This window comes from Chionomys nivalis, chromosome 8 (genome assembly GCF_950005125.1).
Source record: "Chionomys nivalis chromosome 8, mChiNiv1.1, whole genome shotgun sequence".
In the NCBI taxonomy this organism is placed as follows: Eukaryota; Metazoa; Chordata; class Mammalia; order Rodentia; family Cricetidae; genus Chionomys; species Chionomys nivalis.
The window spans coordinates 61,287,516-61,314,480 of NC_080093.1; the positions used below are offsets into that span (position 1 = coordinate 61,287,516).

At 43.0% G+C, this 26,965-nt stretch overlaps 1 protein-coding gene across 1 annotated transcript; it reads left to right on the forward strand.

Annotated features, from left to right (window-relative positions):
• The first annotated feature begins 981 nt into the window (after positions 1–981).
• Positions 982–26,313, forward strand: Mki67 (marker of proliferation Ki-67). The gene is made up of 14 exons (XM_057779373.1): positions 982–1,073; positions 3,237–3,315; positions 3,404–3,519; positions 5,675–5,741; positions 7,186–7,231; positions 7,831–8,844; positions 10,202–10,377; positions 11,199–11,460; positions 11,548–11,666; positions 11,764–11,935; positions 13,994–14,149; positions 14,972–21,843; positions 22,440–22,862; positions 25,985–26,313. Exons 1-14 carry the CDS (start codon positions 982–984, stop codon positions 26,039–26,041), a joined length of 9,651 nt encoding a protein of 3,216 aa, XP_057635356.1. The 3' UTR covers positions 26,042–26,313.
• The last annotated feature ends 652 nt before the right edge of the window (positions 26,314–26,965 follow it).

Genomic DNA, 26,965 nt, shown 5'->3' on the forward strand with positions numbered 1-26,965 from the left:
GCGTTCACTAAGCAGAAAGGGAGATGTAGGATAAATGTAACACGCCCTCTACCCCATGTTTGAAACATCAGACAGGTTGATACTGAAAAGGCAGGAGAAACAACCTCTGATTACACTTAAGGTGATTCAGAAACTACAGAGGAAGAGTTTTAATTTAAAAAATCTAAAGTCGCCGGGCGGTGGTGGCACACGCCTTTAATCCCAGCACTCGGGAGGCAGAAGCAGGCGGATCTGTCTGTGAGTTCGAGCCCAGCCTGGTCTACAAGAGCTAGTTCCAGGACAGGCTCCAAAACCAGAGAAACCCTGTCTCGGAAAAAAAAAAAATCTAAAGTCTTAGCTTTAAGCAAGACACGGTGTTGCCCGTGTTTGATTTCTGGAGCGGGAACCTAAAGGTGGCTTTTTACAGATCTCCTTGCTTGGGTTCCGCGGAGCTGCAAAGCTGAGCCTCTCTGTCCGGCCGACCGGAGGCGGTTCCCCGCCCACCAGCCCAGTCCGGTCCGCCTTCCGCACCCGCGTCTACAGCGGGGACTCCAGCCTGGTCCGCCTTGCATAATGACCACGCCCACCCGTCCGGCTCCGCCCCACCCACCCTGCCGCAGCCTGGCCTCCACCTCCGGCTCCGCCCCCTCTCATGTCACCCTTCCCATTGGTCTCCCGCTGCGCCGTCTGGCCCAATCGCAGCACTTAGCGCCAGATTTTGAATCTCCGTTTTCGTTTGAATCGGGCGGGCGCGGCGGGCAGACTTGGCGCGGAACTTCCTAGGAGGGCACTCGGGCGGCGGGCGACGGGTGTGCGGGTCGGGGCGGAGCGAGGGGCGCGGGTGGCCGCGGTGGGATCGCCGCGGCTGAGGAGCCGACGGCTCTGACGCGGACTGGACCCGCGGAGGAGCAGTCCCGGCTGGGGGCGCACAGCGAGCTTCACCGAGAGGCCACTCGGTCCTCGGCCGCAGTCGCTCGTCTCAGACTGACGGCCGGGCGCACCATGGCGTCCTCGGCTCGCCTGGTCACCATCAAGCGGAGCGGCGACGACGGCGCACACTTCCCGCTGACCCTCAGCTCCTGCCTGTTCGGAAGGTGAGCGCGCGCGCGCGCGGAGGAACCTAGGTGATCCCGGGCCGCGGCCCTGTCGCCCTTCGCGCTTGACCGGGCTGGCCCTGTAGGGTGTTCGGAAGTCATGCTCGGGTACCGGGAGCTTCCCAAATGGAACCCGGGTTTTACATTCGGTGGACGCCAAGCTGACGTCGGTGCCCCGCCGCTCCCGCGCTGCTCGGGTGCTCTGGGAGAATTTCTCCCTTCTCTTCCCCCGCGGGTCGGATAATAACGCTGTGCCCTGAGGCCTTCCAAGCTGTTGCTTGCGTTGCCACCTCTGCCAAGTGTGACCCTTACGGCCCTTCCTGCAGATTTTTAAATGTTACCCGAGAAGGTGAAAGGAAAGCTCGTCTTTCCTAACACCACGAAGATGGTGACTACTTTTCAGAATTTTGTTCGTCTGCTTCGCAGTAGACTAAGCTCCGAGGCAAGGGCTGCCTTGTTACTGATTACGTCCCCACGGTTCCATATGGTGCCTGACACTTAAGATCAGTCAGTCACATAGGGTGAGTGTCCAGCAGGAAGATGGAGATTTGGATTTGGGGGTCAAGGGAGAATGGTAGTTCTCGGGGAGACATTTGACAAAGTCTGGTGACCTCTTGTCACCCTGGGAGAGGGGTCTGTAGCTAGTACCGCTGAGTGAGGAGAGAGACTTGGTGTGTTTGACGGTGAACAGGGTGTTGAGGAATTCCTTGGTCTACGTCTGTAGTATTTAGGTTAAGAAGTATAGACTGTCGTCATCTTTTCTGCTCAGTAAAACTGGAATCTAAGATATAGTCTCTCTGCCTTGTGTTTCGATACCCAAAGCCTACATTTTTTTGACAGTTAAGGATGCTGTCACTTTCCATAGCTTTTTGTTGTTGTTGTTCAGAAGAAAAAAATATTCTTGCCACAAGTGTCATTCATTTTGATTATTTTGCAATATTAATTAAATATACTGTTTGCAAGCTTTAAAAATTTTAAACACAATTAATGTTTGATTGTGTGGTATTTATAGGAAGTAATACACTTACACTCCTGGGCAGCAATTCTCAACCTGTGGTTTGCGACCCCCACCCAAAAGACCATCAGAAAACACAGATATACATTCTTATTCATAACAGTAGCAAAATTAGTTATGAAGTAGCAATGAAAATAATTTTACAGTTGGGGATCACCACCACATGATGAATTGTATTAAAGGGTCACTGCCGTAGAGGTTCATAGGAAAACGGTCTGACAGTGCCACCACAATGCTGGCTTTCTAGAAAGACAGTTTTTGTGGATTACTATTTGTAATGTGAGAACATTTGAATCTGTCAACATGGTATGGTTCTTAAACAATAGTGAAAAACTCATGTGGATTTACTGTGCCACAACTATGACTGAATAGCAAATGGGTACTGGTGTAGACCGTTTGTATATGAAGAAACCGAGGCACTAATTACCATTTTATGCTAGTACCTTTCTTAAATACCCATATTGGTTTTGTTTTGTTTTTTTTGTTTTTGTTTTTTTTTTTTTTTTTTTTTTTTTTTGGTTTTTTGAGACACGGTTTCTCTGTAGCTTTGGTGCCTGTCCCGGAACTAGCTCTTGTAGACCGGGCTGGCCTCGAACTCCCAGAGATCCGCCTGCCTCTGCCTCCCAAGTGCTAGGATTAAAGGCATGCGCCACCACCGCCCGGCCCCATATTGTTATATGAAAACATTAATTATAAAGTTCTCCTAAACTGATAATAAAGTGCTCCATTATTTGTGCCTTGTAAGTATAGCTGTTTATTTTGTCTCTGTGTAGCCCTGACAATCCTGGAACTAGCTCTGTAGACCAGGCTGACCTTGAACTCTTTTAGAGATCCTCCTGCTTCCACCTACCCAGTGCTGGGATCAAAGGTGTGTGTCACCACACCCTGCCTAGTATAGCTATTTATTTGAAAGGTGATTGATTATGTGTTCTAGTGTTTTCTAATATAATTCTGAAGTACTAGAAGTTTTAATAGTCCTTTATGACTTCTTAGGCAGTACTGTGTCATTGTGTCTGTCGTTACACTTACAGTCTCAGTGTGTTAGTCACATTCTGTCTGTTTTTTTTTTTTTTAATTTGAGGTTGGTGGGGTTTTTTGTTGTTGTTGCACACACACCATAAAAACCTTACCTTTTTTTTTTTTTTAAGGAGTATTGAATGTGACATTCGTATCCAACTGCCTGTAGTGTCAAAAAAGCACTGTAAAATTGAAATCAATGACCAGCAGGTAAGTGGGTTTTGGAAATCAACTTTTAAAGCTTTTGGATTTGATTTTAAGCAAATCCTTAGTATTTTCCTCTCCTCTCCGCTCGTAGGCAATATTGCATAATTTCAGTTCCACAAATCCAACACAAGTAAATGGGGCTACTGTAGATGAGCCTGTGCAGCTGAAGCATGGAGATATAATTACAATCATTGACCGATCTTTTAGGTAGGTGAAAACTAATGGGGTTAATTCTAAATGCTGTGTTCTCTTTAATCATGAACTAGTACTAGTCCAGCTGTGGTCCTTCTTTGGTGTTGATGGGTGTTGGGAATATCTCATGGGGTGAGTGTGTGATGTGTGTGTGTGTGTGTGTGATGTGTGTATAGATACTTGCACCTGTGCCTATGGAGAATAAAGGACAACCTAGGTGTGGTCCTCAGGATATGGGTCCCTTTTTTAATCACAAAGTAGGCTGGACTGGCTAGTCAGCCAAGCCCAAGAGTCCTCCTGTTTTTGCTTTTCTAGTGTTGATGGCACATCTTAAAATTCCCAGCTTTTTGGCCTTTAAAGAACAATTATGTTAAACTGAGGCTGTTGGACTGAAGTCCTAACCCCCATGACTGGTGTCATTATAAAGAGAAAAGATTAGCAGCCAGAGTTACCAGGTGAGCAAGTACACGGAGGGGAAGCACTGTGAAGAGGCAGGAAGAAGGCTGCTGGTCAAGGAGGCCCAGAGGAAGCCTTGGACTTCCAGCCAGAACCGTGAGCAGCACATTTCTGTCACTTAAGCCACTCTGTCTGTGTTGTGATTGTGGCAGTCCTAGCAGACTAATACACTACCAAGTCACGGGACATTTCTACACGTTTCTTTGCGCTCTTTTTAATCACTGTTTCTTTTCTCTTATTACTTCTCTCTTACATGGTGTCTGTAAGAGAGAAGTATCTTTGGAGTCATATTACCTGCTGGTGGGCCTCTAAACACCATAATGTAAAACTCCATGTGTTTGTGCCTGACTGATACTATTGTCTGTGTGTGTGTGTGTGTGTGTTTGATTTGCAGCATGTTGAGCACCTTTGGCTTGTTTCTTCTCACGGTATAGGAATTTCATTAACAGTCACAATATTTGCAGTAATGTGTAAGAGTGTTCACAGTTTATTTGTTCTTGATGAGCATTTGAGTGATTTCCTGTTGAAATTTGTCAAGGCTTTCTTTGTGATCAAATGTCCTACCCGCTTCCTGTATTTGAAAATAGTGTTCCGCAGCTACTTAATGCACTGTTCTAACTATAGAGCTGTTAAATTCTCTATTATTAGTATATTTTATATTTCCCTGCTTAATAGTTTAAGAGATATTTTTAAATCACCCACTGAGAACTTGTTTTTTTTAATTTATCACTTTTTGTTTTATTTATATTTGATTCTACACAGGTTATATGGTTGTGGACTCCTGGACATAATTCTAAATTATGCACAGAATTCTTTGTTGTTTAAAATATATTCTGTTTTTGTCACCTTTTTTTTTTTTTTTTTGCTTTTGTTTTTCGAGACAGGGGTTTCTCTGTGGCTTTGGAGCCTGTCCTAGAACTCACTGTGTAGACCAGGCTGGTCGTGAACTCAGAGATCCGCCTGCCTCTGCCTCCCGAGTGCTGGGATTAAAGGCATGTGCCACCACTCCTGGCTTGTCATATCTTTTGCCTTAGGATTCCTTTGGATGATAAATACAAGTAAACTCAGTTCCTTTTGATTAGTGCTCACATAGCACAGCTTTTCTATCCCTTAATTTCAACTCTTATAATTCTTATGGCTTTTGTTGTTTCTGGGAACCTGCTGTTGAGTAACTTGTCTTTAAATATACTATTTTCTTAGATCCAATATCTTGATGGATTTACCTTTAAGTTCTCATAAAATGTCCTTTGTCTCTAATTTGACTAGACTCTTAAAGAGGCTTAGTTCAACAAGATGATACTTGGGAGAGGGTTCCAGATGCTACCTGTCTTTAGATCTTACATAGATGGCAACTAAAGTCAAATCAGGCTACTTCTGTGAGGTACCAAAGTTTCATTGTACACAGTAAATGGTTTCGGCTATGAACTGACCACCAAGATCTGCCATGATCTAATGCCATCTTCCCAAGATGTGCCTTTCCTCCAGACAGATTGGGAAAAGCAGTGATCATAATTCTAAAACATGCTTTGTAGTTAGTTTTCTGTTATGTAAGATTTTAGTACATAGTTTTTTCTAAAAAAAATTTTCCTAAACTAAACCAATTTCTTGGCTTAAGGTAATATTAGGAACAAAGCCTAAAGTTTGTTCCATGGTTTCTATCTATAACCCCTGAACCTGGAGGTTCAAATCCTATGCTGGATTCTCTGTGTTGTAGGTATGAAAACGGAAATCAAAAGGATGGAAGCAGATCAATGGGATTTCCAGGAAAATCATTTGGACAGGTGAGGGGAGATACTCAGGTTTGACTCTTCCTTTACCAGGATGGGGACTCATTTACATGTTTTAACAACTGATTTCTCACTCTTAAATTGGTGGCCAAGAATGGCTTCTGATTATAGCATACATATATAATAAAATAAGGAAATCAACTTATTAATTGATCATGAACATAGTAAAACTAACTAAAACCTTATCTATCTATTTATTTATTTATTTATTTTTGCTACTCAAAAACAGAGTGCTAACTTTGTCTATATTGTACTCCACTAGACTGTGTTGTGATTTTACAAAAGCCTGTGGTTAGAATAGTCTGAATACATAGAAATTGAATGAAAAAAAAGATGTAAAAAAGGAAGAATATGGCTGTTCCTAGGCATGGTGGAAGAGGTATATTATAGATTTGAGACCATAGGCAAAGACAGATTTCTGGGAGAGTCCAGAGTGATCATGGCCCTGACCAGGGCCATGTGAGGAGAAAGGGGAGGGGAAAAGAGCCTCCCACAAAAGAGGGACAGCTTGGGCCAAGAGCATAGCTAAAACAGCTGAGTTATATAGGGGCCAGAGTAGCTTGGGAGGGCAGCCTAGCCCTTGGACTAGAGAAGTTTAGGGTAGTGGGTAGGGTATGCCAGCCAGAAGGATCTTGTAATGGGTAGAGAAGACAGGGATGCTGGGAGAACCTGGTAGCCAGCATTCACTTTGATGGGCACCTCGGCTATTTGTCCTGGGTTTGAGACCTAACAGGAATAAAAGATACAGCTCATGACTCATTTTGTCTCCTATTCATTGAGCCTGTCCACCTCTGTGTGTCTAAAATAATTACATCATGAAAACTGAGTGCTGAAGAAGCTTCCTAGTTTCTGGTGAAACTATGGCATCTATAGTTTTGTGCCTGTGGTGACTTAGCAGATGGATGAACTTAATTTTAACTTTTTGTCTTCCTTCATGTGATATTGGAAGACATTCTAGAAAATGTACTAGGAGAGGGGACCGGGAGAGATGGCTTAGAGAGATTGAATGCTCTCTACTCTTCCAAAGGGCCCAAGCTCAGTTTTTGGCCCCTACATTGGGCAACTCACAACTGCCTGTAACTCCAGCTAATATAGGATCCAACATTTTGTTCTTGCCTCCATAGGTACCCACACAAATGTGCCTACACACACACACACACACACACACACACACAAATAAATAAATAAATAAATAAATAAATAAATAAATAAATAAATAATAAACTTTAAAATTGAAAAAAGAAAGCTCTTAAGTCTGCTAAGAAATGTTTAGGTCATATCACTTTTAAGTCACTTGGGTCTGTTTCTCAAGTATCTAAATGTCATGAAGAAGCACTTTGCTAAAGAATATAATTAATAAGAAGAATATCTTCATTGTTTCAAAATGATCACACTAAGAAGGCACTTAAATTCCTATTCTTATCTTCCCTAATTATAGGAACCGGTGCAGCAAGCTTCAGGAGCTAGCTTCTCTGATGATCCTGGTTGGTATTGGTTGGTTCCTGTTGTGGGAATGTCAGCATCAGATCATTATGACATTGGCAAGGGTGGGATCATGGGTACACAGGCATGAAATTCCTGGTCTTCTAAACTCTTAAGAGCCTGGTTCCAAACATGCCAAACCAAAGCAGATAGATAGCTGGGTAACTTCTTCCCTAGTGCTTGCCTTTTTAGCTGTCCATTTAATCTTGAATTGTTGGTGGAATTTGTTACATCACTCATTATTCAAAGCTAATGTGTTTTTTCTGGATGGAAACAACATTATAAGACAAGTGTAAGGAATTAAGTAGTAGCTGGGTGGTGGTGGCGGACGCCTTTAATTCCATCACTTGGGAGGCAGAGGCAGGCAGATCTCTTGAGTTCGAGGCCAGCCTGATCTACAAGAGCTAGTTCCAGGATAGGCACGAAAAACTACAGAGAAACCCTGTCTCAAATCCAAAAAAAAAAAAAGGAATTAAGTCGTTTGTCGACTAAATGAAAAGCTAGGTTATAAGGCAATCTAAAATAAGGTACTGGATTCCAGAAATGTTAGTCATTGAGAAAATGTTGAACTTCTGTTTCTTATTTCATATTTGTTGCCAAGATGGAAAAGATCAAGATGCCAGCACTTCAAAAACCACTGCTTCAAGAAGATCTTTGGTGCATGCCAAGAGGTTCTCTGGAGACAGTTCTGCCTCAGGTGGTTCAAAGGACAGTGTTACCCAAGATCCATCCAATACCTGTTCTTCAGGGCATGTAGAACAACACAGTGGCAGAAACACAGAAGAGCCCACTTCTGATGTTCTTTTTAAGAAGTCCAGGGCTGCAGGAAACAGTTCCAGGGAACTGAAGTCTTCTCCTGCACAGAGCCTTAGCAACAGCAAGAAACATGAATCTCCCTTTGAGAAACTCTATCAGTCAATGAAGGAAGAGTTGAATATAAAATCACAGAAACAGTCTCATAGGAAGTCAGAACCACAACCTGAATGTGCAGCAGGAAAAGAAACATGGGAGACAAAGCTATTGGTGTCATGCAAGTCAAGAGCAAAATCCAGTGGAAGCACCCCTGGTCCTGCAGTCTCTTCACCCAAAGTAGGAAAGATCTGGACTGAGGACAAGAGTAGTGCTGTGGGGCCTCTTCAGACTTCCACAGAGGCTCTGAGTTCCAGCTTCTTGCTCTCTGAGACTGCTAAAATGAAGACCCCTTTGCGGAATTCACAGCAACTTAAGAATGAAGAGTCCCACGTTAGTGGCAGAAGAGAATCTGTGAATCTGAATGAAAGTGAAGGTGCCAAGGCAGATTATAAGATAGTCACTCCTAGGAAGCCGGCAACTAGAAACCAAACTCCAGTGAAAGTTGAAGGTGCTGCCAGCCCTGCTGGTAAACCAGAAAACATCTCTTCCAAAAAGAGGAAGAGTCTTCCTGCAAAGATAGAAGTGCTGTCTGCGGAAACACAAAGCCAGTTCTCTTCAACTCATCACCTTGCTTCAGACGAAAAGAAAACTCCAAAGGATTCCTTCAGCAAGCCTGAGAAATTGGCCACAGCAGCTAGGCAAATTTACTCTGGGCTACCTGGTCTTAGTTCCGTTGATATCAGCAATTTTGGTGACTCCATTAGTAAGTTGTGTAACTGTAGATCTACTTTCCCTAATTGGTTAATATCTTCCCTACATGTTATGAGTTAACAAGGTGTACGGGTACTGAAGACTTTGCCTTTTATAAGGAGTGATAACAGAGGTGGTGTAGCTAGCTAGTTTAGGAGGGAACCACATCACAGGAACCATGTCAGGAAAAATGTGGTTTTCTTTTACAAAGTAAGGGGTATAATCATAATGGCTTTTTACTTACTGCCTGGTTCTGAATACCAGTTGTATTTTGTGAGATTGGTTCTTGGGAATAAATCAGGAGCAGTCCTTTGACCATCATTGAACATAGTAGCCCTTGGATGTTCACATCTTTTCAGTCTGTTACAAGCACTTTATTATAGACATTGAATGGACTCAGGTTTCTACACCAGCAAAGTTCTACATGCTTCCAAGACATTAACATTTTGTTTTTAAATTTTTATATTATTTACTTATTTGTGTATATGGGGGAAAGGGAGTGTAAGCATGTGCCATGATCTTGTGCAGGAATCTGAAGACAGCTCGTAGGGGTCAGTTCTCTCCTTCCACCATGGGCCATATTGGTCCTACCGATGACCCTGAGGTCCTTAGGCTTGGCAGCAAAGCACCCTTACCTTCTGAGCCATTTCATCACCTAGAAAAAGCTTTCTCTCTATCTCTGTTACAAAGAAGAACTGGCAACCCAAGGCTACATAGTGAGTAACCTTGTGGCATCTTCCTAAATACCTGTTTCATGTTGGCTTACAGAAATAAAATGTCTCCAGACTTCAATACCACAACCTTTATATTAGGAATAGTTTCTGCCGGTGGCCATTGGTGTGGCTATCCCTCAGTGACACTTGCACCCAACAGCCAGTATTCCACTGAGCTTTATAATGGAGTGTCTGTCCTGGACAAGGGGTTTATGTAGACTGCTTACGAAGTTGTATAATGGGGTTTGGGTTGCATGAACTGTCCAAAGGCACTACCTAGAGATTTTTTCCTACTCATATAGTTTACTCATAAGGCAAGTCTTGTCTAGCCTAAATATTTATGTCTTACTGAGTTCCTCAGGCCATTGCTCAGGGTCTGATACCTCTGGTACAGATACCTTTCTTAAGCTATTTCATATGCAATTTCCCGTTTTAAGGAGAACCCTGGTTCTGTCAGTTGAAGTGTAATGCATCTGGTTTCTCTTGAGGTCTTTTAGGAAGTTCTGAGGCTGCTCTTCTTTGATCAGTTTTATGAATAAGGGTGCCATGTTTCAGTATCTCCTCAAAGCCTTACTTTCTAATGCTAGTTTGAATTAAATCCCAAGTCCTGGCATGTCATTTATATTGTTCTTTTCATGTCTGTATTCCTTACTTCAGACAAGAGTGAGGGAATGTCTTTGAAGAGAAGACGTGTATCCTTTGGTGGTCATCTGAGACCCGAGTTATTTGATGAAAACTTGCCTCCTAATACACCACTCAAAAGAGGAGAAACACCGACCAAGAGGAAGTCACTTGCTCCTCACACTCCATCAGTCCTGAAGAAAATTATCAAGGTAAGCTGAACAGTGACATTGTGTTTATACCTCATGGCTCACAGATTGTCCACATTCCACCCAAAATCCAGGCAGAGGTAGAATGGCAATTGAGACCCTTTTTTTCTACCGCTTACTGCATGCTCAGAAACAACCATATGGGCTCTCAACCATATGGGAGTTGAGGTGGTATGCTGGACACTTTCCCTTTGAAAACTGTGATACACCCACAAGGCCATATAACTTCCTGGGTCACACCGATACCATTTAAAAGAATCTGAAGACAGCAGCATATGTAATCACAAGTATTTTGTTTTCTTCTGGAAGTATAAGGGCATTGAGGTTGCAGGAGGGATAATTTTTGCTAAAACATCTCTCTTCTGCACGTTCAGCTCCTTAGACTTTTGGCCCTTTGTTTTATTGCTTTTCCTTGGTATGGCTGCATAGCTCAATTTCCTAAAAGGGCTTTGGTCAGCTTTATTCTGTTAGTCCCAAAAGGCCTGGTAGGCCTGCTTAATCCTTTCCTACCTTGAAGTTTCACCTCACAGAAGTGAGTAGTCTCTTCTATGCAGACCTTGGGGCTGGTGTTGACTGAGCTGAAATCAGAGTGCCTTGTTTTACTGACTGATGTCCCCATTTCTGTCTACCAGAAATACCTCAGTTCAGACTCCTCCGATGCGTATGTTCCCTTCCTTTGCTTAAATGAATGGGACAATTGGCCCTTTCTTATCCTTGAAAGACGGGCTTTAAAAGCTACATGGTTTGTTGTAAAGGTTTCTAATAGACACTACAGAGACGTTGCCTCGTGGTCAGGTTTCTCATAAATAATTCTGCCTTGTCAGGAACGACCTCAGTCACCAGGGAAACGAGAGTCTCCTGGAATAACTCTACCAAGCCCAAATGATCAAAGACGCAGATCAGGCAGGAGTGCACCTGCTTCCAGTGGCAGCAAATCCTTACCTCAGACAGACACTCCCAAGAAAGCAAGCAGGAAGAGTGGCAACCTGCCTGCCAAGAGAGCATCTATCAGCCGAAGTCAGCATGACATTTTACAGATGATTTCCTCCAAAAGAAGGAGTGGTGCTTCTGAAGCCAACTTGATTGGTTAGTGATGTCCTAGGTGAAATATTTCGAGCTCAATTTTTTTCATGCTGAGTTTTGAAAAGTTTCACCATATTTTCTTTTTGACAGTTGCAAAATCATGGGCAGATGTTGTAAAACTTGGCACGAAACAAGCACAGACAAAAGTTGTAAAACATGTTCCTCAAAAGCAGGCGAGCAAAAGACAAAGAAGACCTAATACTCCCAAGGTACAGTGTTCCAGCCATGTACCACTTTTATTCTCAATTGTCTTAAGCATATATTGTTCATGCTGTGATATTTTGTCTTTCTCGTTTTTGTCTACAGAAACCTACAAGCAACCTTCACAATCAGTTTAGCACAGGCCATGCAAACTCTCCCTGTACCATTGTAATAGGAAGAGCTCAGATTGAAAAAGTAAGCATGCCTGCTCGGCCCTACAAAATGCTGAACAACTTGATGTTAAACCAAAAAATTGACTTCAGTGAAGATCTGTCAGGTAAACACAACCTGAATGCCTGTAGTCACAGCCTTCTTGGCCCTTCTGTTTGTGACTTCCTTAGTGGTGGTTATCTCCACCCCATCCCACCCCACCCCTTACAACCACCTGAGAACCACAGCTGGGAGCTCAGCAGCAGTGAATGTGACTACAGCCGAGCTAGCTTTCTGGTGTCATAATATTCAAAGATGAAGTGGATTGGAAGTAGAGGGCAGGTCTCTGTTTATTTGGGGGTTCTGTGTCCTACAGGAAACAGGGATGGAAATCTCAAGTTTATACCCTCTGGTGAACCGCATGCGTATAGAAAATGGAAAGGTGTTTTGTGGTGTGAGGGCAAAGGACTCTTTTACTAACTTTTAGAGGAGTTGCACTGATGATAGCTGAACACAGGGAATCGGTTGGTTTAGAGCAATATTAATGCTTCTTCAAGATTCATTTTCTTTCTACAGAGCTTAACTGCTTGCTAAGAGGAAGCCATTGATAATTGAACTGTTTCCACTCTGCTTTAATAGCAGTGAAAGTGTGACTGGCTGCTTAGACTTACTCTCAAGAAAGCAGATTTATTTCAGGTTCCTTGATATACAATTTGGAAGAGAATATTTGAACTGAGCAGGTAGAATTTTATTTTTATTTCTTGCAGATTAGGAATTGAAAATGACCAAACACCTCAGTATATAATGGTTGTGAGTATCCCCTAAAAGAACTGTATTTGGATCAATTCATTTATCTTTATAAAAGTAAAAAACAAAAGCAAAAAAGTAGCTAAGTGTATTGTGCGATTATAAATTATGAGTGTGTGATGAAATATATATATATATTATTTAAAAAACTCAAAGATAAATAAGATTTTAAATATACTATTCCTGAGACAATGGATTGTCTTAAATGTTCCTTTCTCCTAGACCCATTCTTAGAGTCAGACAACCTATGGCAAAACAATGAAAACATCCCTTGGTGTAGATAGCACCCCCCACCCCCACCCACACACACACATACCCTTTTCCTTTTTTCTTGGAACAGAGTCTTTTTTTTTTTTTTAAATATTTATTTATTATGTATACAACATTCTGTCTGTGTGTATGCCTGCAGGCCAGAAGAGGGCACCAGACCCCATTACAGATGGTTGTGAGCCACCATGTGGTTGCTGGGAGTTGAACTCAGGACCTTTGGAAGAGCAGGCAATGCTCTTAACCTCTGAGCCATCCATCTCTCCAGCCCCCTTGAAACAGAGTCTTAACTAACCAGGCTGGCTTCAAACCCACAGAGATCTGCCTGCTCCTACCTTCTTAATGATACTATGCATGGCTTGGCAACTTCCATTTTAAAACAATAGAAAGTAAACCCTTTCAAGTATTTCAAGTAAGACACAGAAGGCTATGGAAAAAGACTTGCTTAACAGACTAGTGTGGATGGGACCTCAATGGTTCTCAGACCCATTCTGTAGTGAGTGCCAACTCAACTTCTCATTCTGTGTTGGCCACAAGACAGGAACATGGCACATTAACTTTTCAGAAAGTTTAATCATTCATATTGAGTTATGTCACTACTGCCTTTTTGTTTTAAAGTGAATGGGAATAGCACTTAAAGTGTGTGCATGTGTGTGTGTTCTTGATATCACTGAAAATGGTCAATGTTCTGTCAATATTCTAAAATGTGGGCACATATTATTTGTATATAAGATTTAGATCCTGAGAAACCTAGGATTTCTTGAGCATAGAACAAGGCCCTTAGGTTGTGGATTCTTGGCGAATGTCTCCTGAAAAGAGGTGCCCATATCCAGCTTTTGTCCCCCTGCCAGGACTTATTTTTGGGAACTAGTTTAGAAGACCACAGTGGTCAACTAAATCACTTGGTTTCCTTTTTCTTAGGAGAGGGTTAAATAAACTGGATATATTTGTCTTCTCATTGCTCCCCCATTTTTAAATGAGCATGTTAACAAAATCCTTATTTTAATGAGATGATACATACCTAGAATCTGAGAGCTTCTCTGTCATCTAACTTGTCCTATATGAGGAATGGAATAATGTAAGCCATGGTTTCAATATTTTCCTTTATCAGGACTAACTGAAATGTTCAAGACTCCAGTGAAGGAGAAGCAGCAGCAGATGAGTGACATGGGCTCCATTCTCTCCAATTCAGAGAATTTACCTGAAAAACAGCTTCAAGTAACTAATTCAGGAGACAAACCTCTGCCTTTCACCTCAGAGATTTTGGGTTGGTTTGTTTGTCTGTTACCACTCTTACACTTTTGAATGGGAACTTCAAGATGCTTTTGTTTTGTTTTGTTTTGTTTTGACAGTATTGTATTACTTCTTTACAATAGCTTTTCCTGGTGAAATGCCATTTCCATCTTCTCTGTTCTGTTTTTCAGCGGTCTTTTTAGTCTTACTAACACTAGTTACTGACCTAGCTTTGTACAAAGAACTACTGACTCAGTTAATAAGTTTAAATGATGTCTGTGTGCTTTTAACTTCTTTGTTAAAAGATGATGGAAGCACAAACAGTATACTTGACCTGTCATATATAATTACACAAATTAAGAAGTACTGCAAGGATAGAGATACTTAATTGGTAGAGTGCTTGCCTGACATGCAGGAAAATCTGGGTTCAGTTCCTAGTTCCCTCAAAAACTTGGTGTGGTGATGACTATAATCCCAGTACTTGGGAGGTGGAGGCAGGAGGATCAGAAGGTCATTGTTGATTACATATAGAGTTTGATAATGAACCCTAAACATACACAATAGAACCTGTTACTTCATTAGTGAATCAAGACAATAAATAACTTTCTGATGCTTCAGAACAAAAATTGTCTGTATTCAGATCCACATCACATGTCATGGCAGCTTTTAGAAGACACTTTGCAATGGCCCTGCTTTATCATCAAATAACATTATAGAACAGTTGTTAGATCATCTAGTAGCTTGTTATATAAGAAACAAAATTATTTGTTCTTATACACTTCCTAAAGATAAAATGCTAGACCTTAGATGGTGAAAATAATACGTTTATTGTATAATTATATTGTGTTACCTACAGGAGAAAATGCCCTCTCCAGTATTCAGAATGCAGCAAAGGAACCGTCTGATAAATATTCTGCAAGTCCTACTTTAAGACGGAGAAGCATCAAAAATGGAAACACTGTGCAAACTCCTGAGAATGTCCAAAACATTACTCACCTTGCAAAGAAGACTCCAGACTCTGTGACAGAGCCTCTGAAGACAGTATCCAGTGTGAGGAAGTTACGAAGGTCCAGAGAACTCAGACATACACTTGCAGAAAGTATGAATGAAAGCACAGAGGCAGACCTTGCCAAGGGCATCATAATAAGATACTTAAGGAAGACATCACTGCAAGGACAAGAAGTGGATCAACAGGTACAGGACAGTGAAAAGTGTTCACAAAGATTCAAGGAAAGTGTTGAATTAAAAGAAGATCCAGATAAAACATCAGCTATGAGATCAAGTGCCAGGAAGCAGAAGCCAGCGAAAGACTTAATAGGAAGTCAGATGGTCACTCAAACAGCAGCCTGTGCTGAGGAACTATTTAATCAAGAAAAGGGAACCACAGAAAAACCAGAGGAATCCATGCACAAACAAAGTACACCAATAAGTGATGGTCAAAAAACTACAAAACAGAAAGCGGACATGAAGCACTGGCCAAGGACTCCTGATAGAAAGACCCAACCTCTAGAAGACCCAGCTAGTCTCAAGGAGTTCTTCGAAACACCAAACTGCAGAGACAAACCCATAGGAGATAATAAAAACAAAGTCCTTTGCAAAACCCCACAACCTATAACAGATAACACCAAAACAAGCACAAAACCATGGCACAGCACATCTGGGAAGAAAGTAGACATGAAAGAAGAACACTCTGAACAAAAGAAGTTTGTGCACATGTCAGGAGGAACCAGGCATACTCCCAAAGTTCCAGAACTTGCACACGGGGGAATTAAAGCTTTGAAGGAATCTGATAATCGAATGCTGGACCTGACTGTAACTGGCAGCAAGAAGCCGGTAGGAAAAGCTAAAGAGAAGGCTCAGCCCGTGCAAGACCTGACTGGTTTCCATGAACTCTTTCTATCACCAGTCCCTGGTGACAAAATCACAAAAATATCCAATAAATCACCATATCCAGAACTTCCAGAACTGGCCAGAACCCCAGCAAGCATTAAGAGACTGTCTAAGACAGGTCTTGGTAAGGGGGATTTAAGAGAAGAGGTTTCAACACTTGGGAAACGAACAAAGTCTCCAGGCAGAACCTCATACACACCCATAGCATCAGAGCTAGAAGAGAATGATACCACAGCCTTTGTGGAAACTCCAAAGCAGAAACTGGATTTTACAGAGAACTCAACAGGATCTAAGAAAAGGTCACGGGCACCTAAGATGAGGGTTCAACCCCTAGAAGACCTGGATGGCTTTCAGGAACTCTTCCAAACTCCAGCTGGTACCAGTGACCCAGTAACTGTTGGGGAAACTGCAAAGGTATCTTTGGAATCTCTACAACTGGAACCAGTCAGAACCCCAGCAAGCACAAAGAGACTGTCCAAGGCAGGTCTTGATAAGGCAGATGAGAGAGAAAAGCTTTCAACAGTTGGAAAACGAACAAAGTCGCCAGGCAGAACCTCACGCTTATCCACAGCACCAGAGCTAGAAGAGAATGATACCACAGCCCTTGTGGAAACTCCAAAGCAGAAACTGGATTTCACAGAGAATTCAGCAGGATCTAAGAGAAGGTCACGGACACCTAAGATGAAGGCTCAACCCCTAGAAGACCTGGATGGCTTCCAAGAACTCTTCCAAACTCCAGCTGGTGCCAGTGACCCAGTAACTGTTGGGGAAACTACAAAGGTGTCTTTGGAATCTCTACAACCGGAACCAGTTAGAACCCCAGCAAGCACAAAGAGACTGTCCAAGGCAGGTCTTTATAAGGATGATGTTAGAGAAGAGCTTTCAGCACTTGGGAAACGAACAAAGTCGCCAGGCAGAACCTCACACACACCCACAGCACCAGTGCTCGAAGAGAATGATACCACAGCCTTTGTGGAAACTCCAAAGCAAAAATTGGATTTCTCAGAGAATTCAACAGGATCTAAGAGAAGGTCACGGACACCTAAGATGAGGGCTCAACCCCTAGAAGACCTGGATGGCTTCCAAGAACTCTTCCAAACTCCAGCTCGTGACAGTAACCTAGTGACTATTGGCAAAATTACAAAGGTGTCTTTGGAATCTCCACAACCAGAACCAGTCAGAACCCCAGCAAGCACAAAGAGACTGTCCAAGGCAGGTCTTGGTAACGCAGATATGAGAGAAGAGCTTTCAACACTTGGGAAACGAACAAAGTCGCCAGGCAGAGCCTCACGCACACCCACATCAGCAGTGCAGCAGGAAAAAGGAATAAAAGAAATTATGGAAACTTCAACTAAGAAACTGGAGTCTTTAGGAAATTTAACTGGGTCTAAGAAACAGTCTAGAACACCTAAGAAAGAGGGCCAATCTCTAGAAGACCTACCTGATTGTCAGGAGCTCTTCCAAACACCAGACCATAGTAGTGGCCCATTGGTTGTTGGCAAAACCAAAAGAATGTCCTTTAATTCTCCACAACCAGATCCTGCCATAACCCTAAGAAGCATAAAGAGACAGTCCAGGGCAACAATGGGTGAAATGGAAGTGAAAGAAGAATTTTCAGAATCGGAGAAATGCCAACAAATAGAAAAGGCCATAGACACACTCCAAGTATCAAATGATAACAATGTCATTAGAGCACCAAAGCAATCTGCAAAGCGGAAACTGGATTCAGCAGCTAGTTTGCCTAGCAGCAAGAGGCTACGACGTGCATCTAAGGATAAGACACCATGCCTGGAAGACCTGAGTGGTTTCCAACAGCTTTTCCAAACACCAGGCCATTCTAAGGATTCACTGACTATTGGTGAAACTTTAAAAATGCCCACCAAATCTCCACAGTCAGGACCACTTAGAAACCACACCAGCAGAAAGAGTCTGCCCAAGATCAGTCTCGGGAAAATAGATGTGACAGAAGAACTTTCAGCTCTCCAGAAGCAGTCACCAGGCAAAGCCCCCACAGCATCAGAACAAATGGATGAAGGAATACAAGCAATTAGGAAGACTTCAAAGGAGAAACTAGAGACTGCAGTAAGTGTAATTGAGTTTACAAGACAGAGAAGAGCACCTAAGGTAAAAGCTCTACCTCTGGAAGACCTTGATGGCATCCAAGAACTCTTCCAAACACCAGGCCACAGCACTGATCCAGTAATTGGTAACAAAAGAACAAGTATGTCCTTGAGATCTCCACAACCAGGAATTGTTAGAACCTTACAAACATCAAAGAGACTAGCCAAGACAAGTCTTGGAAAAGAGCATATGAGAGAAGAGATCTCCTCAGTGAATATGCTTGGGTGTGCTGTAGGGGAGATTGTACACACATCCAGACTTCAAGAAGATGATGGGAGAGAGAACAAGGATCTGGAGGAATCCAGAATTCTCACACTGGGCCCATCAGTAAATGTAACTGGCAGCAAGAAGAAGCAGCGAGGGACACATAAGAAAAGGTCTCAGTCCCCAGAAGACATATTTGATCTTCAGGAACTCTTCCAAACACCAGCTACTCATAAAGACTCAGTGACTCTTCATGAAACTACAAAAATGTCTTTGGATTCTTCAGAACATTTCAGAACCCCAGCAAGCACAAAGAGACTGTCCAAGGCAGGTCTTGATAAGGCAGATGAGAGAGAAGAGCTTTCAGCACTTGGGAAACGAACAAAGTCGCTAGGCAGAGCCTCGCACATAGCCATAGCACCGGTGCTCAAAAAGAATGATACCACAGCCTTTGTGGAAACTCCAAAGCAGAAATTGGATTCCACAGAGAATTCAGCAAGATCTAAGAGAAGGTCACGGACACCTAAGATGAGGGCTCAACCCCTAGAAGACCTGGATGGCTTCCAAGAACTCTTCCAAACTCCAGCTGGTACCAGTGACCCAGTAACTGTTGGGGAAACTACAAAGGTGTCTTTGGAATCTCCACAATCAGCACATAATAGAACCCCAGCAAGCACAAAGAGACTGTCCAAAGCAGGTCTTAGTAACGCGGATGTGAGAAAAGAGCTTTCAACACTTGGAAAACAAGCCAAGTCACCAGGCAGAACCTCACACACACCCACAGCACCAGTGCTCGAAGAGAATGTTACCACAGCCTTTGTGGAAACTCCAAAGCAGAAACTGGATTTCACAGAGAATTCGTCAGGATCTAAGAGAAGGTCACGGACACCTAAGATGAGGGCTCAACCCCTAGAAGACCTGGATGGCTTTCAGGAACTCTTCCAAACTCCAGCTGGTGCCAGTGACCCAGTAACTGTTGGGGAAACTACAAAGGTGTCTTTGGAATCTCTACAACCGGAACCAGTCAGAACCCCAGCAAGCACAAAAAGACTGTCCAAGGCAGGTCTTTATAAGGATGATGTTAGAGAAGAACTTTCAGCACTTGGGAAACGAACAAAGTTGCTAGGCAGAGCCTCGCACATAGCCATAGCACCAGTGCTCAAAGAGAATGATACCACAGCCTTTGTGGAAACTCCAAAGCAAAAATTGGATTCCACAGAGAATTCAGCAAGATCTAAGAGAAGGTCACGGACACCTAAGATGAGGGCTCAACCCCTAGAAGACCTGGATGGCTTCCAAGAACTCTTCCAAACTCCAGCTGGTACCAGTGACCCAGTAACTGTTGGGGAAACTACAAAGGTGTCTTTGGAATCTCTACAAGCAGAGCCAGTCAGAACCCCAGCAAGCACAAAGAGACTGTCCAAGACAGGTTTTGGTAAGGCGGATGTGAGAGAACAACTCTCTCCGCTGAATAAACGAAGGTGTTCAGCACAGGAAGACATGTATGTACTCAGACTTTCAGAAAATGATGTCACAGGAACCAAAGATTTAAAGGAATCTGCAGCTCAAATATTAAACCCAGCAGTGAATGTAACTAGCAACAAGAGGCAGCAAGGGGCGTGTAAGAAAAAGTCCCAGTTCCCAGAAGACCTATCTGGTCTCCAGGAGCTCTTCCAAACACCAGGCCATGACAAGGATTCATTGGCAGGTGATAAGCTCACAAAAATGCCCCACAGATCTCTGCCACCAGAGCCAATAAACACTTCAGTAACCTCACAGAGACAGTCCAGAACTAGACGGATGAAAGAATGTGTGAAAAGTGGACTATCAGGAGACAGAATGCTTCCGCAAATGTCAGAGGAAATCATGGACATATCTAGAGTACCTGAATGTGAAGACAAGGGCATTAGAACAAGGAAGCAATCTGTAAAACGGAAATTGGACACAGCAGTCAGTGTGCCCAGCAGCAAGAGGCAACGAGTTGCACGAGCAGAAAAGGCACAGACCCTTGAGGATCTGCCTGAGTTCCAAGAGCTCTACCAAACTCCAAGCTTGGCAGTGGAGCCAGTGATTGTTGACAAAACCACAAAGATGCCCAGCAAATCTCCAGAGCCTGTGGACACAACTTCAGAAACACAGACAGGAAGAAGACTCAGGAGAGTGGGTGTGATGAAAGAGCCTCTAGTACAAAGAAAGACTACAAGAGTGTTGCGGGAAACCAGAAACACATGCAAAGAGCCTGTGGATGACAGCAAAGATGTCAAAGAGTTTAAGGAATCTTCAATGCAGAAACAAGACCCAGCTGTAATTTTAACCGGCAGGAGGAGGCAACCAAGGACACTTAAGGAGAAAACCCAACCCTCTTGGATGCCCAGCATCCAAGAGGAAACAGCCACAAGAATATCTTGTGAATTTCCACAACCAAAAGAAAAGGAAAGCTCAGCATCCTCAAAGAGGCAGCTCAGAATACAACTGTGCAAAGTGGGTGTGAAAGAAGAGCCCACAGCTCAGAGAAAGCCACGAGGCAGGGTAACCAGGAATACACTCAAAGAGCCCACGAGTGAGAGTGGAAATGTTGAAGAGCTTAAAGAGTCTACAGAGCAGAAGATTGACCCAGTAGCAAGTGTGCCTGTCAGCAAGAGGCCACGGAGGGTACCCAGGGAAGTCACTGGACCCATAGAACCAGTCCAAATTCCAGGTCACACTGAGGAATTAGCAAGTGATGAAAGACTCACAAGAGTGCCCTGTGATTCTCTACAACCAGAGCAAGCAGACAACCTCCAGACCTCACCAAGACGTCTTAGGACAAGACGTGGGAAAATAGAGGTGGACCAAGAACCTTCAGTAGTGAAGAAGACAGTGCCAACATCAAGGCAAACTACACGATCCCGCAAGGTCCCTGAAATTGATGACAAAGACACCCAAGCTTCAAAAGAGTCTGGAGAGCAGCTATTAGAAACAGTTGCCAATGTAACTGGCAGCAGGAGGCAGCTAAGGGCACATAAGAATGAGGTCCAACCTTTTGAAGTCCTGGGTGACTCCAAAAAAATAATTCAAATATCAGAGCACACTGAGAAACTAAGACATGAGACCAGTACCCTAAAGAGCACAATACAGCAAATGCCAGACCCCATAAAACCTCTGAGAACAAGCAGGAGAGTGCTAAGGGCCTCTAAAGAGGACACTGTGGAAACTGTGGAAATGTCGGTGGATACCAGAGACCCTGCAGAATCACAAAGCAAAAACAACACTTTTCTGTCCCCCAAGAGGAAGTCTGCAAGAGGTGGAAGCGGTCCAAGAACCAGGGGGTTGTGCTCTGTGACTCCAAAGCAGGAAGCAATAGATGAGAAACCTGCACCTAAGAAACAGAGGGCTGCTCCCAGCAAGAGGCGCGTGTCACCTGAGCCTGTGAAGATGAAATACCTGAGAATCATGTCAAGCAAAATTGAACCAGTGGAAGAGCAGATAACAGAAGAGGAAGCCCAAGTAGAAAACTCAACCCCTCCAGATCAGGTAACAGGGATGGACATAGTGGGTGCATAGCAGGACTTATTCACAGATGTATCGTGTCCTTTGGGGATTTGTACAAGGAATAGACTAATGCCTTAAGAGTTTCTTTCCCTGTCTGGAAAAGTGGCTGTAGTAGTTGTCAGGGACTGAATGAATTGCATGTATCTTCAGTTTGAAGAATTAATCAAAAAACAGGTGGGCAGTATAGTTCTGTGTATGTGACAGTATTCTAATAAGAACACTAGTGCTAAGGTTGGAACATACATCCTTGAGAAGGAATGGCATCCATCAAAGATTTCAGGCCCTTGTTCCTTGGTTGTCTTTAAAAGACCAGAAACTCATTTACTGCCTGTATGATGGGCATTCTTTAATAGTGTGAACTGAAGTATTTTGATATGATTGTCACCCTGAATTTGTAATTTATCAGAGATGATTTTTTTCCATAGGACCAAAGTAGCTGAGGCATTGTCTTAAATATCTTAAATGACTCTTGGTAAATTAATCAATATGAAATTTGTGGTCCTTTAGTTTACTATTTTATTTTTTCCTAATGGATCTTGAGTTTAACTCATCTTGTGGTTGTCTTCTCATTCTCTTAGAAAATGCCTCTGCCCTCCAGATACCGAAAGAAAACCAGTGAAAAACATCCAAGGCCCAAGGTTGGTGCATCTACAGAGAAGGATGGGATGAAGATAAATGAGAAGACCATGAAGAGCTCCCAGGAGACAGAGCTTCAGAACACAGATGATGGAGCCAAGAAGTCTACATCTAGGGGCAAAGTCAGTGGGAAAAGAACGTGCTTAAGGTCTGGAGGACAGAGTGAGATTCCCCAGCCTCGTGCAGCAGAGGAGAAAACAAGTGAGACTGGTGCAAAAATCTTGAAGACTCAGAAAGAGAAAGGAGTCTCTGGAGATTTAGATGCCAGGTCTTTGAGATCCAGAAAAACTGGAGCCACTTTGGACAGTGAACCTAACCCAAAAGTAACTCGGGGTGCCAAGAAAGATATAAAAGTTCCAAAAAAGGTAAGCCCCTTTTGTTTTACATTCTGCAAGACTGGGAATCTTCTGATACTTATGCCCAGGTTGCAAAGGCAAATCAGAACACGCCAGCAGCTCCCAGCTATGCTAGTGGGAGAAGCCAGCATCCAAACCACCTACTTTCTTGTGGTTTCTTTGAATAGTGAGTTATCTTATGGAAGATTTTATTCCAGAAGAGCTGTGCATTCATCCGATGTCACTCTCTGGTTTAATGGTGCTTATCATGGTTATAGATGACATCTTCAGCCTCTCTAGGTCAGCAATACTTAACTAAAACAAAGGTGGCCTAGACCTCCAAAGTCATCCTTTAAAACAGCTGAACAGGGGCTGATGAGTTGGCTAAACAGTTAAGAGCACTGACTGCTCTTTCAGAGGAACCAGATATAATTCTCAGGACTCTTGTGACACATAACCACCTGTAATTCTATACTCTTTCTGATCTTGAGCACCAAACAAGCACGTGGTCCACATATATACATGAAGGCAAACCACTCAGATATAAAATGAATAAGTCTGGTTAAAAAAAATAAAAAGGCAGAATAAACTCAGAACTGGCTGTCTCCTAGGCAAATAGAAGTAGGTAAATTTTATTCAGTAGGGAGTATGTCGTTTTACCACATAAATCTAAGCTAATGGACTGTAAGTACTCGCGTATTGTCAGGTAGTGTCATGGTTACATTGTATTGTAGGAAAAGTTAAAGATAGGGTGGGCAGTTGCTTTTGTGGGAGTGATATGCAATTGCTCTCTGTTGGGGGTTTCTGTCCTGCCGGGTTCCGGCAATCGTTAAGTCCCAAAGAAATCACACAGAGGTCTACATTAGTTATAAACTGATTGGCCCATTAGCTCAGGCTTCTTATTAACTCTTATAACTTCTATTAGCCCATTATTCTTGTCTATGCTAGCCATGTGACTTGGTACCTTACTCAGTGAGGCAGTCACATCTTACTTCTGTGGCTGGGTTACAACTGCAGACTCGGATTTCCTTCTTCCCAGAATTACCTGTTCTCATTGATCTGCCTCTACTTCCTGTCTGGTTGTTCCGCCTATACTTCCTGCCTGGCTACTGGCCAATCAGCATTTATTTAAAATATAGTTGACAGGATACAGACCATTGTCCCACAGCACTTCCCCTCAGCCCTATAGGGTTAACAGTGCATTTCATGTTCTCACTCTAAATAGGAACTATAAGCATATATTCATAATTTTGAAAGTAGTGTTTTGTCAGAATGAAATGGAAGGAGTAAAAGCCAGTCTTTCCTTGGATGATCCTGAACACAGCTGCCAAACCCTGAAGGTGATCAGGCTAGGTCATCATGTCATAGGCACTCAGGCCTCTTCTCCTCACCTCCAAGCACCCAGGGGACTCTACACATGCTAAGTTTTTTCCAGGGCTGCACTCTTTGCTATCTGCCAGTCATGTGCTTCTGTGTGTCCATAGATGCAGAAACTGCATATGTGGGGTGTATGTATTTTCCAGGGCCCCATGCTGCCAGAGTGTTAGAGGAACAAGCCTCTCACCTGATATGTGTGCTTTTCTATCATGTGTACAGTCAACCCATGTTAGCAGCTACCTGTCATTGTCTTCAAGAATTCAGCAGCATTCACATATCAAGATCTTCTATCCACGTTGAACCTCATATTTTCTAGAGTTCCTGTTTTGTCTCTCCTTTTCTTACTGTTCATGATCACCCATAAAACTGCTTCTAGCCGGGCGGTGGTGGCGCATGCCTTTAATCCCAGCACTCGGGAGGCAGAGGCAGGCGGATCTCTGTGAGTTCGAGGCCAGCCTGGACTACAAGAGCTAGTTCCAGGACAGGAACCAAAAAAGCTATGGAGAAACCCTGTCTCGAAAAATCAAAAAAAAAAAAAAAAAAAAACCAAAACAAAACAAAACAAAAAACTGCTTCTAAAGTATGCCCAGCATCACCCTTGACTTTTCCTAATCACGCCTGGGATTAAAGGCGTGAGTCACCACAGCCCGGCCACTTTTCCTAATTTGTGCTGGGTGTGTCTTGTGTTTATCAGTACAAGGATTTCTGTTCATTTGCTCTGACAGGCTGTTGGCATCTTTTGCTTTCTGTAGATTTGATCCCTATCAGGTAGCTCTCTCTACTGCCTTAGAAGACTCACTATACTCTTTTTTGGAGGGCTAGGGTGGGGGGTTTCAAGACAGGGTTTTTCTGTAGCTTTTGGAGCCTATCCTGGAACTAGCTCTTGTAGACCAGCCTGGCCTCGAACTCACAGAGATCCGCCTGCCTCTGCCTCTGCCTCCCGAGTGCTGGGATTAAAGGCGTGTGCCACCACCGCCTAGTGACTCACTATACTCTTGCAGCCTCATACGAGAACTCAGGACACAGTGACTGTCCTCTGTCTGTGGGAAGCTGTCTTTAAGACTCTTAAGTTTTCATCCAGGCCACTTTCAGATTCAGTTTTTTGTTTGTTTGTTTGGTTGTTTTTTTTGATTTTTCGAGACAGGGTTTCTCCGTAGTTTTTGGTTCCTGTCCTGGAACTAGCTCTTCTAGACCAGGCTGGCCTCGAACTCACAGAGATCCGCCTGCCCCTGCCTCCTGAGTGCTGGGATTAAAGGCGTGCGCCACCACCGCCCGGCTCAGATTCAGTTTTTGATGCTTTCTAACTAAGTGAACCATGTAATCTATGTTAGAAACTTATGAAAGAGCACAAAATCTATGTTTAAAAAGCTAAATAAGAAAATATTTAGGAGAAAACAGCTTTAAGGTAAGCATTGTAAAAAACTAGTTTCCAACTTTAATTATTATTTATTTTTTAAAAACACTTTTAGGTTCTTTTTTCAAATGTGTAGTGAGTGTTTTGTCTGTATGTATGTGAATCACTTGCCTGCTTGCAGCATTCAGAACAGTGCATCCAATTCCCTGGATGGTTGTGAGCCATCACGTGGGTGCTGGGAATTGAACTTAGGTCCTCTGCAAAAACAAAAAAAACAAAAGTACCTCCATCCCTCAAAATTAATTTTTAGATTGGAAGACCTGAATGACACCTAGTAAGAACTGGGGGTTTGTAAAGTTAAACTGGTCACAAAAATGGTTTCTTCACATTATTTAGGAGTTATGTTTCTCTTCCCATACAGGATGAAGACATTGTATACACCACAAAGTTAAGGACAAGAAGTCACAAGAATAGTTAAAAGTATGTAGCAAAGACATTTAAGAAGAAAAAATAAATTTAGCTTAATGATAAATTCCAATGTGGTTTTCATCTTCAATGTAAAGATAAACTGTAATATAATATACTGCCTGTGTTTAAGGAAGGAAGCTTTGAGCTTTCGTGGTTAGACTCTCTTCAAACTCCAGTGGAGATCATGAAGGAGGTCACCAGGATCTCAGAGCGGTAGCAATTTAAAAGTTTGGAGGTGAGCAGGCTGAAGTGTGGCCCTCTATTCTGTACAATAAAGCTTTGAAGTTGACTGCCTCCTGTGGTCTCTGTGCGACCACATCATCCTATCATCTGCTTGTGTCCTCGGTCAATGGCAAAGGCAGAAGTCCTGTGTCCCTCCACTGGCCAGATTCTCAGTATACATTAGTTGTGTGATTATAGCAGTGAAACTTCCACAGGATGTCTGATCATTGGTCATTTGTATGAGTTGGCTTGATCCTTTGGTCTTTGACCTAACAGGACAACAAGGATGTCTGGTGAGCCCACCTTCATGGACACAGCTTGCTCTGTTAGAGAGGGCTTGATGCCTGCGCTTTTCTTGTTTGTAATTATTTATTTTATTTCATTTGCATTGGTATTTTGCCTGCATGTATATCTATGTGAGGGTGTCTTGGAGTTACAGACAGTTGTGAGCTGTCATGTAGATGCTGGGAATTGAACCTAGTCCTCTGGAAGAAGTCAGTGCTCTTAACTGCCAAGCCATCTCTACAACCTACCTGTGCTTTTCAATTGGCATCTATATTGAACAAGTTGACTACCTTGCCCATGGAACTGTTGCTATTGGGTAGTATGCCACTCTAGTTTTCCATGATAGCTTGTTTCTATTTGCTTTTTCTGACCTCTTGCCTGGCAGCATGAGGCTTTCACCCACAGCCACCCTAGCATTTGGGATGAG

What these genes read in the sequence shown, in the direction of transcription:
- Mki67 (XM_057779373.1), top strand. Translation starts at nt 982, where the DNA reads ATGGCGTCCTCGGCTCGCCTGGTCACCATCAAGCGGAGCGGCGACGAC. An exon ending in AGCTCCTGCCTGTTCGGAAG is followed by an intron (nt 1,074 to 3,236) that starts GTGAGCGCGCGC and finishes TTTTTTTTTAAG; the next exon opens with GAGTATTGAATGTGACATTC. An exon ending in TAGCTTCTCTGATGATCCTG is followed by an intron (nt 7,232 to 7,830) that starts GTTGGTATTGGT and finishes TTTGTTGCCAAG; the next exon opens with ATGGAAAAGATCAAGATGCC.